The 15659-nt window shown below is 52.0% G+C and overlaps 5 protein-coding genes across 5 annotated transcripts; 1 reads left to right on the top strand and 4 right to left on the bottom strand.

The window, feature by feature from the left end:
• Positions 1–1815: 1815 nt before the first annotated feature.
• On the bottom strand, positions 1816–2536 carry J7T55_006346 (uncharacterized protein; the record flags this gene model as incomplete). The annotated part of the gene is made up of 2 exons (XM_053143293.1): positions 1816–2007; positions 2090–2536. The coding sequence occupies 2 exons, from the start codon at positions 2534–2536 to the stop codon at positions 1816–1818; spliced, it is 639 nt and encodes a 212-aa protein (XP_053001112.1).
• Positions 2537–3620: 1084 nt separating this feature from the next.
• Positions 3621–5843, bottom strand: J7T55_006347 (sda1 domain protein; the record flags this gene model as incomplete). The annotated part of the gene is made up of 1 exon (XM_053143303.1): positions 3621–5843. One exon carries the CDS (start codon positions 5841–5843, stop codon positions 3621–3623), a length of 2223 nt encoding a protein of 740 aa, XP_053001113.1.
• A 532-nt stretch (positions 5844–6375) lies between these two features.
• J7T55_006348 (uncharacterized protein) lies at positions 6376–6965 on the bottom strand (the record flags this gene model as incomplete). Its single annotated transcript, XM_053143314.1, has 2 exons — positions 6376–6456; positions 6555–6965. 2 exons carry the CDS (start codon positions 6963–6965, stop codon positions 6376–6378), a joined length of 492 nt encoding a protein of 163 aa, XP_053001114.1.
• Positions 6966–9071: 2106 nt separating this feature from the next.
• On the top strand, positions 9072–11346 carry J7T55_006349 (uncharacterized protein; the record flags this gene model as incomplete). The annotated part of the gene is made up of 2 exons (XM_053143325.1): positions 9072–9253; positions 9321–11346. The coding sequence occupies 2 exons, from the start codon at positions 9072–9074 to the stop codon at positions 11344–11346; spliced, it is 2208 nt and encodes a 735-aa protein (XP_053001115.1).
• Positions 11347–12580: 1234 nt separating this feature from the next.
• On the bottom strand, positions 12581–14517 carry J7T55_006350 (benzoate 4-monooxygenase cytochrome p450; the record flags this gene model as incomplete). The annotated part of the gene is made up of 7 exons (XM_053143336.1): positions 12581–12734; positions 12804–12959; positions 13143–13281; positions 13357–13380; positions 13460–13619; positions 13790–14223; positions 14319–14517. The coding sequence occupies 7 exons, from the start codon at positions 14515–14517 to the stop codon at positions 12581–12583; spliced, it is 1266 nt and encodes a 421-aa protein (XP_053001116.1).
• Between the last annotated feature and the right edge of the window lie 1142 nt (positions 14518–15659).

The raw sequence follows: 15659 nt of genomic DNA on the forward strand, positions 1-15659 counted from the left end.
CCGGTTCTACCATCATATCCCCTTGACCCATCAGCTTCCAAGATGGAGACATTTTACGAGAACGTGAAACACGACATTGAGTTGCACAATTTTAGTGAGTGATAGCATCTCTCCATTTGAAGTCTTGGAACTGATCGCGGACCTAGCTATCTGGTGCCAATGGTAGTGGCCGGCTGCAATAAAGCTCGCGAACCGAGACTAACGTGTTTCAAGGTCTGGGATCGTCAACGTCCTACCTATTCTCGCAACGGGTTTCATCTGGCTCTGTACTGAAAACATCGGCACGAGAAGCAATCTGTATATCTTCTACTATTGCATTAATACTATGTATGTTGATGGCTGCCTCACGAACGAACACCGAAGTTACTGACACAGTCAAGCTTGTTCTCATTCCTCCCATTTTCCGTGGAATATTATAGAACCCGCTCATCGGTTGGCAAACACCTGATCCTATGCGGCATCACGTGGATCGCCTCGTTAGTCGAGCAGACTGACAGGGCGGAATTTATCCTCTTTCAGATAGCCGTGGGCATTGCTATCTTGTTTGTCTTCATGCGTCCTATTTGCAAACCGGAAGGTCCTCGATCAATTTCTGCCCGGATGCGCTTTTATATTGGTCTAGCTCTGGGCCTCAGTTTACTTCACGGCAGAATCGCGCACTTCCAAATCAGCGACGGAGAGGTTCCGATAATCCTCCCAAGGCTGTCGTTTCTGATAGCGCTCCCGACTTGTACCGCGCTTATGTATGCAGCGGCGAGCTTTCGCAAAGACAAACTCGTGTTCAGTAAGACATTGGGAGGTTCAGGTCAAGCGCCCATGGAGCTTGTTGTGCCTGGAAGTAACAATCAGTGGTTATCAGGCAATAATAATGCCTATTATGACCTCGATGAGGATGAAATGCTTTGAACAAAGAGGTTGAAAAACTGTGAAGAATAATTTATATTTACAAATCATGTAAGATGGGGTTCAACTACTCTCCCTGGCTTCAATCTCAGGCTTACTGATTGAAAAGGGAACATGTCCAGGCTTAGTCTTGTGTCAGCTATCGGTTTCGTACTTATCCTAGGCTAGCCAGAAACATACCAACACGGGCCGTAGATTGTGCTGGGTTATGATATCTTGCAGCTGTACATAAAGAGTGAGAATCAATATATCGATTAAAGTGCGAGCTTCCAAAAACTCTAAAAGCTAACGCTCATAATGCTATAACCTGACCTGGAATCGGCTGCTCAGGTATTCCCCGGAACGGTCCTGTCTTGTTCGCCAGGGATCAGCACATCTCGCCGGTTCCGAATGATGTTGGTAGCGAGGTCAAGCTTTCACCAGCTCACAGCGCTACTACCCCCAATGTATACTGGTAACACGCTTAGGTAGTAACGAGCCCATGCCTTTTTTTCCCCATTAAGTTCTTTTCAATAGTAAGTAAGCTCTTAAAGCATAATTTATAGGGGTTTCACTAAGTGCATACTTCCCTATAGTAGCCTTTAGCAGCTCGCACACACGCTAAATTTGCGACAAATCCAATATTCAAAAATGTTCCGTATAAGGATGGCTTGAAAGACATCCATCAGTATTGCTGTTGAGCGAATATCTGAGGAGTGCCCAGTGACGGCGGCTCTGCTCTTTGTGAAGGCTGAGTTTCGAATGACCTTAAGTCCAATAGAAATCTTGATATTCTGGTGGAATTGCCCTCGAACAAAAACTGCCTCCCCCCCCCCCCCCTGGATCCCATTACTCGGTCAATTAGAACCTATCTGATTCACGAGTATTAAGTGTCAAGTAGCTCGCCTGCGCAGGGCATACGGAGTCTTGATCTTAGGCGGATGCGTCGGCTCCAGCTGGCGCGGCGTTTGACTGCTTCGAAGCTGTGTACTTTTTGCAGAGAGGCTTGTGTCTCTTCACCCAGTCTCTCTTCTGGCAGGTAGGACTGCAGTAGAAGACAGAATGGCACGCACCACAGGCTTTCAACTGTGGTCGGGAGAGCATTGTGCCTCCAGGCGTCACACACTACAGTTGGTGAGCAAGTTTTGTTCAACTCACAAGTTTTATACAGCAATGGCTCGTGTCATTACAAAAGGAAGGCACTCACATCCACACAACCACAAATCGTATGCCCCTGATCCGCACCCTTGAGGCGGAGCTCTCGCGCCCCTGGGAAGTCCCCGCGCGCCTCCAAGACACGCGCCATATTGTCCCGGGTCTCAGCAGCATATTTTCGCGGGCCCCGCTCCATGCCGCCGAAGGCTGCGTCGTCCCTGATCTTGAGGGCCTTCCTGAACGCATCCTCAGCCTCGTCGAGTTTGCCAGCCAGGAGATAGGCGCTGCCGAGGCCATTGGAGGAGTAGGCTGCCTCGGCGGACTGCTCGCCGTGGAATTTGATCTTAGCCTGGAGGGCCTCAGTGTGCAGGCGGATGGCCTCGTCGTATCGCCCGGCACGCTGCGCGGCGTGTGCGTCGTTGTTTTTTTCAATGGCGATCATGGCGGCCAAGGCATCTCCTTCGGAGCGCATCACGTGTGTGTCGTGGAAGATATCCATTTCGCAGGGTGTTGGTCAATCTGGACCTCAGGCCTCCGCAATTTGTTTCTTCGTCCCAGGTGTCGTAAAGGGAGCAATGGTTGGTTAAGCGTAGAAACTCCCGAGTCTTGGAATCGTCTAGCTAGTGAGCGAGGATTAAGCGATTGTCTTTGCGTATACGTTGTTGTGGTCGAGTGCAATTGAAACTTCCTCAGAGCATCGCTGTAGTATTCTCCCCTCCCAGATACCGGAAACAACAAATGTTTCATTTCTCTTTTCCTCTCCCCGCTCCTCAGAGGTGCATATGCATGCATCCGTAGATGTACACCCGTGAAACTCACTCCTACTTTTGCGGACGATTCTCACCAAAAGAACAGAGGTGATTCACTAGTAGACATGCATCCAGAGGGAAGCAAACACGGACTAATCTCCTGTATAAGTCACTATCAGCTCACAATTTGATACGATAATGCAAGTTGGCTTTACCGGTGTAAGTCGGCAATTGTCCCCTGCTACCTCTTAATACGTTGTCTCATCGTAACGCGTACACCTCCACAGGGGTTACAAATGTTACCTATTGACTTTCCCACTAAAAGTCACCTCGGCTGCTAAGCCAGGCAGGGTACTACCTGGTGAGTCAAAGCTGCCAATGGAAAAGATGCAGAGGCAGTTGATCTTTGGGATCCTGATGAAGGTGTAAATCAATCATTGAGCATCTAGATAGAAGCAGCGTAGGCCCCTGCCTTAGACACAAAAATAACGTGCCGACACTGTGGGATATCTAGGCATGGAAAGCCAAAATGAATTCAGTAACAGCGAGGAGAGACAAATTAATCCTTCTCATTGTTTGTAATTATTGCAACACATGTTGTCGGCACGTCTCAACACATTCAGAGCTGTCCTGAAGGGAATAAAACAAGAGGTGTTTCTAAGACAACCGCGTGGCTTCAGACTGAGGAGAATGATGCTTGGAATGCCCCGTTGGTTGTCTAAGAGGCATCAGAAAGGCAAGCATGCGAGCATGAGAAACTCCTCATCACATTCTATAGAGAATCTGGACAAGTAGATCGACAATTAGATTGTCGAGATCCTGCACTTCTCAACTCTAGTTGTTGCCTCTCCTCCCGCCCTTCTTACTTCTATCGACATGGTCCTGCAACACCTTCCTCGTCTGTACAAGACTCCTCTTGTGCTTCTGCTTCGCTTTCCCGATGGTCATCAAGAAGTTCTTCTTCCTCGCCTTCTCCTTGTTCGACGTGGACTTGCCCTCGGCCTCCTTCTTGGACTTCCGGATGGCCTGCGTGGACTTGTGCTCCTCCCGGTTGGGCTTGCCCTCCCTGGCCAGGGCAATTCTCTCCTCCTTGGTCGTCTTGCGCAGCTTCGCGGGCAGCTCGATCTGTTCCGCCGTGAGGGGGTCGTCTGCGTGCCGGGCTGCGAGCTCCCGGGCATGTTTTGAGCGGTTGCCCATGGCCTTATCGAGGTTGGCCTGCAGGCGTAGCTCCTGCAGTTTGGCCAGATCCGCGGGCGTGAGGATGGTGGTTGTGGCGAGCTTGGACATCCGTTCAACTTCTGCAGCCGCGTCGGACTTGTTTGCGTCCACAAGCTCTGGTGCTTCGGAGGATCCTTTTCTCTGACGCTTCGCTGCGGGTTCCTCGTCCTCGCCCTCGTCTTCGCTTGACACATTGATCCAGCCTCCAGAATCACTACTGGCCACGGAATCAACCTCCCAGTCGCTGTCGTCGGAGACATCGGCTTCCTCATCCTCGTCACTGCCAGCCTCTTCTGGCAGGCCCTTGGCCACACGTTTCCGCTTTTTCTCTTCATCCTTCCACTTCTCAAGCAGATCGAGGCCTTCAATACCGCCGGAATCTACTTCTCCGAACTTTCGCTGCTGAAGCTCTCCACTGCGCAGGTTGATGGTGGCATTCTTGCCACGATCCCTCTTTCTGAGCATCTCTGCGCCGACCTCACGGTACAGGGACAACAAGCCCTTCGCGGCCATCATCGTACCCTTGTCCTTGCTCTTGCGGTACTGCACCAGGTCTTGAAGCAGTGTCTCCGTCATAGCGAGCGGCTGACGCACACATACCTCGCGGATGGAGTTCAGGCCGGCGGCTGCCACTTCCGCTGCCGCCGCTTCTGAGACGAATTCGTTTGCGATCTTCATGATCAAAGGCTCCAGGGCATCCGGTGGGACAAGATCGTGTGTTGCTTGGGCCAGACATGCCAGGAAGGTTGTGACCGATGGTTGTTTTGGCGTGAGGAACTTGATGAACCAGGAGTAGAGGTTTATGACTGTGAGCCTGTGCAATCCAACCAAACGAGAGACCAGCTGCAGGACAAGTAGCTTGCTCTCCAGGGCCAGTTTTGTCTTGGTGTTCAACAAGTGTTTCTGAAACAATTGCTCGGCAAAGCCTTGAGGGTCGTGAAGCAGATGTAGAGCAGAAAAGTTCAACGGGTGTGGCTGATTCTTCTTACGCTCCTGCTTTTTGACCTTGACGACTGCAGCTTTGTATTGCCTTGCCTGCTTCTTGGATTTTTTGTTGATGCCATGCTGGTGTTGCATCTTCTTAAGATCAACAGCCTCATCATCACTGCTGTCATCCTCCATTTCCTCTCGCTCCTTGTCACCACCAAGGAAGAACCTAACTCCTCCGACTATGACCTTCTCGTTGTCCGCTAGACATGCCTCCTTCATGACCTGCACCGGCTTCGCATCGGTCCATATCTGTCGCCGCCACATCTCGCGCGTCAATCGTACAGCCCACACTCCCTTGGGCGAAGTTTTGTCGGAGGTAATGAGGATTGAGAGCACATTTTGGACCGTTCGATTTAGAGGGTGATTCGTGTTTTTGGAGTTTGAGTTTCGCAGGTCGCTGACAATCTTCGAGTACAGCAATGCCCTGAGGCTTTTGCTTGGCGTCGAGACAAGAATTGGAAATAAAGTGGTCAGGAGGTACTCGGAAGAGATCATTTCTTTCCTCCGCAGGAGCACCAGGCTCCCGACCAACTTCTCGCGCACTTCCGGAGGAAGGATGGCATGGTGTTGTGTCAGAACTTCCTTCAGGTCGTCTGGAAAGGTCTTGGTATCTTCCTTGAAGCAATCGGCGACGTGGGCGATGAAGTCGATCTTGTCGTGGAAGTCCTCGGAGACATCCTTGGTCACATTCGCAGGATTGTCGAGGAACACCTCTTTGGTAGAGAGATAGGCTGAGTACTGCCGTTGGAACTCGTCTGCATAACTCTGCGGATCCGACCGGACCTTGAACTGAAGGCTGGCGAGATCGGCGTCGAGCTTCTCGAGTGCTCCAACCTTCCTTTTGCCCATGGTTCCCGATGAGATCGCTGCTGGATCCGAATTGTTCAAGACTGGCAGTCGAGATCTTGTTAGCCTAGGGTGAAATTCTGAGTAGCACGCCCGGCGCAAGAAAATAGACAATGCCCAAAAATTCCCGTATCGATAAGCGCTATCTTATCGGCCACTGCGTGGAGCTGACAGGAAAGGTGGGCCAGGACCAGGGGCCGACAGCTCTGGAGACCTGAACAGTAAGACTTGCACCGTAAAGCTATCGGTTGGAAGAGCAAACGATTGAACCCGCTGCAAAGGGTATTTACGGCAGCGGTCGAATACGGCTACGCAACACTTGCTTTATTAGGGGCAGAATTGCACATCATGACCTGCACAGCAATCAGGCACTGGGAATTAGGTCTGGGGCTCTTAGCTATTCGACTTTAACAGCTTGCCCATGATGTTAGCCCTCCTGCTTTCCGCGATTTACATTAAATTATACAATGGTGAATTCTCCCGTCCCGTCTCGTAACGAGGCCAGTGCACTGCGACCACCTCAGCTCCTCTCACCCTAATGCCCTTCGACCCCTCCTGCACCCTTCCAGAAATTTTTGTCTACTTTGTCCTCTGCAGCTGGGCTGGCTCGGTCGTGCTGAAGAACAAGTCAGCCATGTTCATCGGTGGACGAGAAGAAGGGAAGGTGGCTCTGAGCCAGGGTAATAGACAGATCGATCCCGGACTTTGACTTACTTTCTTCTCAAACTCGGCATTGTGCCTGTCAACTTCCTCCTGCTGCTCCTTGGTGAGCTTGTCCGTCCCCTGGCCCGGGATGCTGGCGCTGTTGATCTTGGGCCGTGGAGGCGCGTTCTCGGAGCTAGAAAGTGGTTCGCCGCCTCCGGTCCGGCCCTTTGCACCGTCGCCAGCTAGCCGGTCGTTGGAGGGGTTGTTCCCGGTGTCGACCTCGTCGACTTGCTCTGCCTGCTCCTTGGCATCCTTTGAGCGTGAGCCCCCGGACTGCGCAGAAGCTTGTTCGGCATCCTTGGGGGCCGACGAGGCGTAGTGTCGTCGGGCCGAGATGGGGAGAATCACCCTGGTCGTTGTTGTGGAGGCGGAGACGAGCGGGAGACGGGCGCCCCGGACGCGGAGAGCAAGGCGGTTCATTTTGATTGCTCGGGCACTATTACCTGCTGTACAGCAGGTGTGGGTATGTATGGTGGGTAAGGTGAGACGTGCGTTCGGTACTGCAGGCTGGATGTTTGTTGTTTGTATGGCTGTGCAGGGGCTGAGACGTCGATTCGCGATACTTGAAGTGGATAGTTGCACTTGACGACGGGCTGTAGTTGACTCGAGATCAAGACCAAAAGTAAACAATTCGTGTCCTCTTGTGTTTTCTCAAGGGAAGGAATGGAATTACAATGCTTTTTCCCGTGCTAAAGCCCATGGGCTTTCTGGTCTACATGGATGGTGATGGATTACCAGTGATGATATCATTCGGTAGATAGAGGGCGATCAGTCCCTCAATCCGTCCATCACCACAAACGTGAGGCAATGACGCAACATGTTGTGCCAGCTGCCCTTGTACTACTTTGTACAGCATGCTAGGCCAGATGCTATCCGAAAATCCATCTACTGGGTAGCTATGTAAGCAACAGCAGCTCGCTGCTTTCGAAGGCCTCCGAAGGCATCGATATTGAACCCTGGTCTGACGAAAACACAGATAGACTTATAGGCTTGCACGGGGAAGAGGATTACGATGCTAATACCATAAGCAAACTTAATGCCCAGTGGTGTATGGGCCTCCGAAACTCAATTCGAGGCAATCACCTCGATTCTCTCCTGTACAGCCTGTATTGCCCGCATGGCCACATTGCGGGGCGTCTGTTTTGCATGCAAGCAGGCTGCGCCTCAGAGCCTCCTCAAGTGCTGACGGCTCGCGGGTATCCTTGTCCTGCGGCAGCGGTGCTTTGCGGTAGCTTTGCCTGACGGGACCTTTTTTCCTGGTTGCATGCAGTGGGGTTATTCCCGAGGTCGAGAGGTTAGATCCCAATCACCTCAGTCAGCAGCATTGACGACCTGAGCGAGGTTATCGATCCTCATTCATGATGACACGGGTTCATCAAACACATGCAGGCGGATAATGGCTTGCAGTCTGCCCAATGCAGACTGTTTATCCACATCTGGCCCAAGGTGGTATTGGTGCCCTCAAATCCCACACCGCATCGGACGGCCGAGGCACTGCTGCCTGCACGGTGGAAGCACGACACCACGCCAGGCGCACCAGGATGACGGGCGGGCTGGCGGGCTGCAAACTAAGGGGTGGGGGGAAAGAGAGGAATGGGGGAGCCTGGGGAGCTGTGATTTGCAGGCCGCCGGCTACGAGACCGCATCTCGGGCTATTCGAAACTCGAGTCGTCTGCCTTTCTACACTTTGGTTCTTTTGCTTTGCTGCGATCAACTTCTTCCTTGAACGCGAGTGCCTGCTTGGACAACATTGGTTTTTGGTTTTGGTCGCACAGCACAGCACAGCAAAGTACGGGACCCGAAGGGTGTGGCTTCGCTTTCCACCAACAGCTTACACTCACACCTCTCTGTTCCCGAGTCCCTCAGGTTTTGCGGCTGGCACAACATTCAAATTGGTGGCTTCAGATTGTCAGCAGTAGGAGTTGTTTATGATGAAGGAGTTCCAGCACCTGCAATTCCCGTACATGCCTTCTAATAGTATGTATGCACCAGAGAAAGGCACGCAACACGGCTTCCCGATCGGAAGGATGGGACAGCCCCCACCGCTGCCTCTCTGTCTCCGAGTCCCCACTGGCCTGGCCTCCTGCTAGCGCTCCTAAGCGATCCGCTAAGGGCAAATCAAAAGTTCAGCTCCGGCTCCTTGCTCCTTCCCACCCCTCCCATTGTGCACCCCCCCTCACCAACCCAACCAACATGCATCACAAGTGCCACACACTCCCACAGGGGGCCACACGACGGCTAGCAGAGCCTCGCCATAACAATGTACAATAAACATCCTGCGCCCCTTCGGCGGAGCAGCAATGGATTTCCTCTTGTCTCTCCTCGTAGTTGCTACTACCCTGCTGCATTGAGCTCCCGCCCCAGCCCCAGCCCCAATCCCAATACAAGACCTGTCTCTCCTTAGATCCCGCTGTCTGGTCTGCTCAAGTGATCCATCGTTCCCGCTTCAAAAACACTACGGGGTCCTCTCCACTCTCGCCCAGAACCTCACCTCCGGCTCTGAGGGGCACATCGCAGAGCCTCGCCATGGCCGACGTCGCGACTCCCGACTCTGTCGCCGCCAACTCTCCAGGTGCTGGTGGTGCAAGAATTGGCCGGCCTCCACAATGGACAGAGTCACGGTCCAGGAAACTGGCCAGGCTGTACATGTACACCACCCTCCCTATGGAGAAGATCATCAAGGCCCTCTTCCCGAATGACGATGTGAAGTACGACCCCCACCGGCTTGCTATTCCATATCATATGTCTTATCTGCGGTACTGAATGACAGTATAGGAAGAACTCGGCCCAGAAGACACTGCACAAAATGGTCGGCCATGACCCTCGGCCACTGAGGCCCGTCAACAGGGAGGATATGAACACGCGTTTCAAGCTGCTCCACAAACGCAGCCAGCGTCGGCGGCGAAGCGATGGTACCCCCTTTGATCAGGAAGAGGGCGTCATCGCAGCGTCCAAGGAGGAGCTCAACACCCCGGCCTTCTCAGAAGTCTCCCGTTTCGACGACGCCTCCACGCTCAGGAGCCCACAAACGGACGTGCGTTTTGAGTTTGCCTCACCAAGCACCAATGCCTCAGCTTCGCCGGGTCCGGTGTGGTCTGCCTTTCCAAAAGATGACTTCCACTCTCCCTTCCAACCTCCCTTTCCGCGCCCACCTCGTAATGATACCGTCTTCACCACCTCGACTCAGATGAGCACGGACAGCATCAAGAGCCTCAGGAACCGTATCAGCGTCTCCACTGTCTTCGCTAAGCAGGTGTCTGTGCTGATGAGTAGGCTCACGATCGGTAGTTCTGAAAATCTCCGGAACTCACCAGCCCGGACTCCTTCGGATTTCCCGATGCACCATAGCCCGATTTCGACCGGCCCAATACCGCATCCGGGACTTGCTGTACCTGGCGATTTCATGGTCTCTCGGAGATTGGTTCCCCAGTGCCATGCGCAGAAGCATTTCGCAAAATCTTCTGGCGAAGGTGGCGTTTTCTGCTGGTGTTCTATTGCGGACGACGTCGCGGAATTGCCAGAGGCCTTTTATATCACTGAGAGGGGTGAAGAATGTGACCAGGCCGCGAATGCCCTGCAAGGGTCGATGTATGGTTCACCTACAGACCAATTTGGCAATACGCTTCTCCATCTCTTCGCCGCGATGGACAACCAGCAAGGTATTGAAACGACTTTCCGCCTGCTTCAATCAGGACATTCAAATCCCTCCGTGGTCAATCAAGCACACCAGACCTTTCTCCATGTTCTGAGTCCCTCATGGTTCTTTGGAACGGACGACCTCAATATACCCCTGTACAAGCTTTTGAACTTCCTCTACGCACAGCACCGGGACTTGTTATTCGCTCGTGATGTCTTTGGACGGACATTCTTCCACCAGCTTGATCGATTTGTTCCCGATCCCAACGTTATCCACAATATCACCCAGCACTATCGGCCTGCAATCCCGCGAGACGCCTTTAACGTCAAGCCACCCTCGCGAGTTGCTGATACTTCTTTTGCTCCACCAACACGTACGGGCACGATGGCCCTTTCGCCTTTGGCTGAAGAGGCTCCGGAAGAGGACTTTACAACCAGAGATATGGGACTAGTCTCTGTTGTGACGGAGGCATACAACAACCCCACCCTCGAAGATGACGAAGGCCGAAACGGACTGCATTGCTTGGCAGAAATGCATTTCACCACTAGCAGCCCTAACAGTCCAGATCCCAGTACTCCGAATCCATCTCAGTCACAAACCACGAATACCAAAGGTTCGCTCAAGCGGAAACACGGAAGGGACGATGCCGAACGTATAAAGCCTATCACCCAAAGACTCCAATACCTTCAAGGTCTCTTGACACCGGTGACCCAGACTGCGCCACCCGATGTCAACCACTACGACCATAAGGGTGACACTGTTCTGATAAACTTCGCATCGCAACTTTCTGACGAGCAAGACGACAAGAGCGGCCAGCACATTGGGAGAATTCTCGATCTGCTCATCGAGAAGGGGGCGATGATCGATGCACGGAATCGTCGGGGTGAGACCGCGCTTCTTGTCGCTGCAAGATCTGGGAACAAGCACGTTGTCAGTAAGCTGCTCGACAAGGGTGCCAATTTGCACGCACGAGACAAGTATGGAAGGGCTATTATGGCAATCATCGATGCACAGATTGCGCTTAGTTCAAAGGACCTCCCTTCATACGGGAGACTGGAGGCTGTGAGGGCAGCAGTGCTCGCCAAGAAGCTGGAGGAGAAGGGAGTGCAGGACGAGCCGAACTTTTTCGATGAGTGGACCTGGCCTCAAAGACGACAGACTTAACAGGGTCTGAAATTCCGGGAAGCGTCGCTTGATCCTCACAATGGGCGCCCTGAAATCGTTCCAGTCGTTCACGGGTCGGTATAACACGATCACGGTTCATGGTGTTGTCATGAATCACGCTTTTCTGTATATTAAATTTCTGATGGATACCCTTTTCTTCATGTCAATGTCATCAACAGGCGTTCTCTGGCATTTCTAACTTCGCAGGATGTTTACCATCTTCGCAACGGAGGCTATCAGGTTATCTCGAGGCATAAAGAGGACGGTTCTCGGTCTTACGCTACAGTATATATGGATGAAATACCGGCGCTCACGAGTACATAGCTTGCGCCACTAGGATGACTAGAATCTATCGACACATACGTTCTCTCTATGCACCCAAAAACCGAGTTCCTCGCGTGCAGAGTCAAAGCCACTAAACGCTATGCATCCTCTGTGAATGCGGCGGGAGTATGTGGCACCAGGGCGTTCTTGGCTCCCGTCAGCAGCCCACTCCTCCCTGAAACCATCGTCTCCACTTCCGACCCATCCAAGGGCCTTCTCGCTGTTGTGGGCTTGGCTGTACGAAGTCCAGAACCACCGGGGATTTATGGATCCCCTGTGGTGCGACCTCAAATAGGATGAATTTGGATAGCATGATCCCGATATAGATTCGGAATTGATGAAAATCCTATCAGATGCTGACGGTGCCCTTGTTCATCTTGTCGTGGCTTCGGGTTGCACACGAAGTCTAGTTGGTCTGCTGTTTGAGTGTACAGAAGGGAGGGGGCGACGGTGGTGATGGTGGCAATTGGCCAATCAGCTTACACGCTTTTGTGTCGCGGTGACCCTGGTCCTCGCGTCGTGCTCGGGTTCCGCTCGGGCTTTTGGCGAATATCGACTGTCTATGAAACCTTGACAGAGCCTATCTTGGGCAATTTTGTAAATTGGTCGAAGACGAAATCAGAGACTTTTACTATCACACCAGGAGGAGTGCTTGTGGACACTTCATAGCGGACACTGCTCGGCCTTGATACAGCTCAGGTGACTGCACGCGTGGATGTAGCCGCTTGCGGAGCAAGACAAGTAGTCTGCTGAGTTATGCACCACGCTTCGGACTACGGTGGTCTTCGATTACCTCGCAAATACTCCCCACTCGTATTTTTTATCACAATCTCTACTTGAACTTGGACTTGTCGCCGTGTCTTCCCGGCCAGCAGCAACAAAGAAGCCAGACACCGTCCCAGCATCCCAATCACGGCGACTCACGCAGAGTAATTTCCACCAAACCCTTGGGCTCTGTCAAGCCGACGTACTCTTCATACTCCAGTTCTGGATCCTTGGTCTCTCCTGGTTCGAAATTGAGCACAACCTGGCTGAGTGTCAACTTCAGCTCGATGATGGCAAGACTAAATTATCCTCAAGTCAACTTGGTGCCTCTGTGAAGAGGAGTGACAGGACCTTTTGGCTTGACTTACTTCTGCCCGATGCAATTTCTTGACCCATTAGAAAATACAACCAGATTCCGATTCATGGCATGCAGGGCGTTCGCATCGTCAACTAACCACCGCTTCGGCTCAAATAGCTCGGGCTCATAGTAGACGTTTGGGTCGCGGCAATAATACCATTGGGGGCTGAAAACAGTAGTCTGAAGTCCTTATGAGCGTCGAAAGTTCCAAATCTGGGAAACTCCGAGGATCCTTTGGGAAAGAAGATAACGTACTCCTTCAGGTATGCAAACAACGCCGCAAACCATTCCCCCAGCCGGTACGACTCTCGGGTTTCTTCCCCGGATGGGACAGCCGACTCGAAGAGACTCTTTGGCGACAGCTTCCATAAGCGGCACCTTCTCGAGCTCTGTTACGTCGGGCTCAGTGTTATCTTCTGGTATCGCGGCTCGCAACTGGCGCTTGAGCTCGAGCCACAGCTCGGGCTGTTTTGTGAGTTGGTATATTCCTGTTGTGACTGAAAAATATTCAGTAACTTGTTCTTAAAGATAGGTTCTCTAGATTCTGGCTCTATTCTACTTACTGGCAGCTGCTGTAGTCCCAGTTCCTGCCACGCACTTGTGTGTCAACATTATGCGCTTCCTCAAAGTGCGAAACAACGGACCCCGAGCAGGCAAATGACATACCTGCGACCAGCATTAGAGAACCATTCGCGATACCCCTGTCGCGGTCGATATGAACGTTGTTTTTCCTGGCTCTCTCGAGCATGCTCTCGAAGAGGATCATCCCGTTTGTCTCCCCTCGCCCCTTCTGGCTGATAAACCGGTCCCAGCCGATGGTGGAACCCTGCATTTGTGAGAAAACACACTATAATTAGCTCATTGGGTCCCACCAATTCGAAATACCCATTTTCAACTTGCCTTGGTGACGCGAGCGGCTGACGATGAAGATGTCGAAAAGCGTTGAAGGATGTTGACCAGGAATTGAAGCACAGGGAAAAACTGAAATAGCGCTACGAGCTTTGGGAATGCCTCGAACTGCTCGAGCAGCTCGTTGTGGAAGTCCTCAGAATCGAGGGCGCCCTCGGTGCCACCGTAGCTGAAGAATGAAACATTGTCGAGGGTAAGACACTGGGCCGCGCGGCTCAACGGGATCGGCTTCTGTGCTCTTGCATGGGTTCGCAGGTTGTCAATCCACTTGTGGACGTGGTCGTACAGCTGGTGCTGCATCCCGACGATGTTCCTACGGGAAAAGGCGTGCGACATGAGGCGCTTTTCAGCCGAGTGGGCCGCCTTGTCCAGCTGCGAGAACACGGTGCCTTCCGGGTTGTTGAAGGCATCGTAGAAGTAAGGCGCCTTAGTGAAATCAGTGTTCTGCGCGTAGAGTTCTGAAAGGTACGCGTCGATATCGAAGATGGAGAGTTCATTGGGTGCCACGCGGATGACGGGCCCTGCTGTCTGAGTTAGTGAGGGTCTCCTTCCGCGACACATCACTCCCAATTTCTCTCTAAGCCTTTTCTGCTTGTTACATGAGGGTTTGACGCACCGTATGCTTCGTGCCATTTCAAAATACGTGCAGAGGAATCACCGCTGAAATCGGTGGCGAAGAACCAAAGGCGAGTAATGGCTGCCAGCTTAGGGCCAGGAACTCTAGCCAACGGGTGGAAGAAGACATTGTATATAGTCTTGCCCAGAGCATAGATGGCTAACGATGCTATAAGGACAGCAAAACCCGTGTTAAACATCTCGTAAACTTGGATTGTGAGAAACTGTCGGATAGTTCTGGATGTTTAAGTGCTATTTCTCGCGCTCACTTCCATACCGTTTCTACAGCGCCAGAACAGTCAGTTGAGAATGTGTACAGAGAGAGTTGTAAATGGAAGATGGTTGGTTTGCTGCCATGGCACCTGATTTTCCACCGGGAAAGCATAAGAATCCCTTCTTTTAAGACTGCGTACCTCCACCGCGGCAGTTCTATAATTGATCAAGAGTGAAGGTTTGATTCTCAAACCGCGGACCCGGTGGGTGTATGTCCGTATTTCCGTGCGATGAATAGACCTCCGCAGCATAGTATTTCGTTACGGGAAGTACTAGGCGATCCTTGGCCAATACTCATGAGATGCCTCTGCGATGGTAAATTGTTATCTACGTCGTGTCACCAATTTGCCTCTGGGCACTTTCTGCGTTGCTTCCTGAACTCTTCCCTACGAGCCCCAAGTTCTTCAATGAAAAGTTGGTTATGTCTTCAGCACAGGATAATGTACAATACATGGTGACATCTCATGTTCGCTGTCGGGTTCGACATGCACCCCGAACACTTGCGGGGTAGGTGCTGCGGGCCCGGAACCTGTTTGCGAACTGAGAAGGGGCCGAAGCGCATTTACAGAAACTTATGTCCATAGCAATCAAATAATATTGGAGCGGGTCACTACCTCAGGTTGACGCTACAGAGTGAGTGTGAATGGAGAATGAGGCTTGCTTTAGCAGCATGCAAAGGGGCAAAAGTGGGACTACAATCTTGAGAATATCGAGTCATTGAGAACGGGTATGTGATGCATCCGTGATGACCGAGGCAAGTTGTTCAATTGTTTGTAGCAAAGGGTCCATTCAATTTTATCGAACCAAATATTGTACGACTTGTTTTTTTCAGCAAGATTAAGCTTTACCTTGGATCTAGGATTCGAGGCGTCGAGGGAACACTGGAATTGTATGGACAAAATCATCGACTTGCTTCAATGCACAAAGGATTGACCAATCCGAGACCTTGAAGCCAGGCAAGAAAACCTCCGCTCCACGAGCTGTAAGTACAACATCATAATTGAGGGTTCATGTTCTCTCTGCGCCATTACATTGTCAGGCTCTACTCAGTATTTTGGGCAGCTACGAA

This window comes from Diaporthe amygdali (assembly GCF_026229845.1).
Source record: "Diaporthe amygdali strain CAA958 chromosome Unknown NODE_1_length_4327563_cov_65_473760, whole genome shotgun sequence".
Lineage (NCBI taxonomy): Eukaryota > Fungi > Ascomycota > Sordariomycetes > Diaporthales > Diaporthaceae > Diaporthe > Diaporthe amygdali.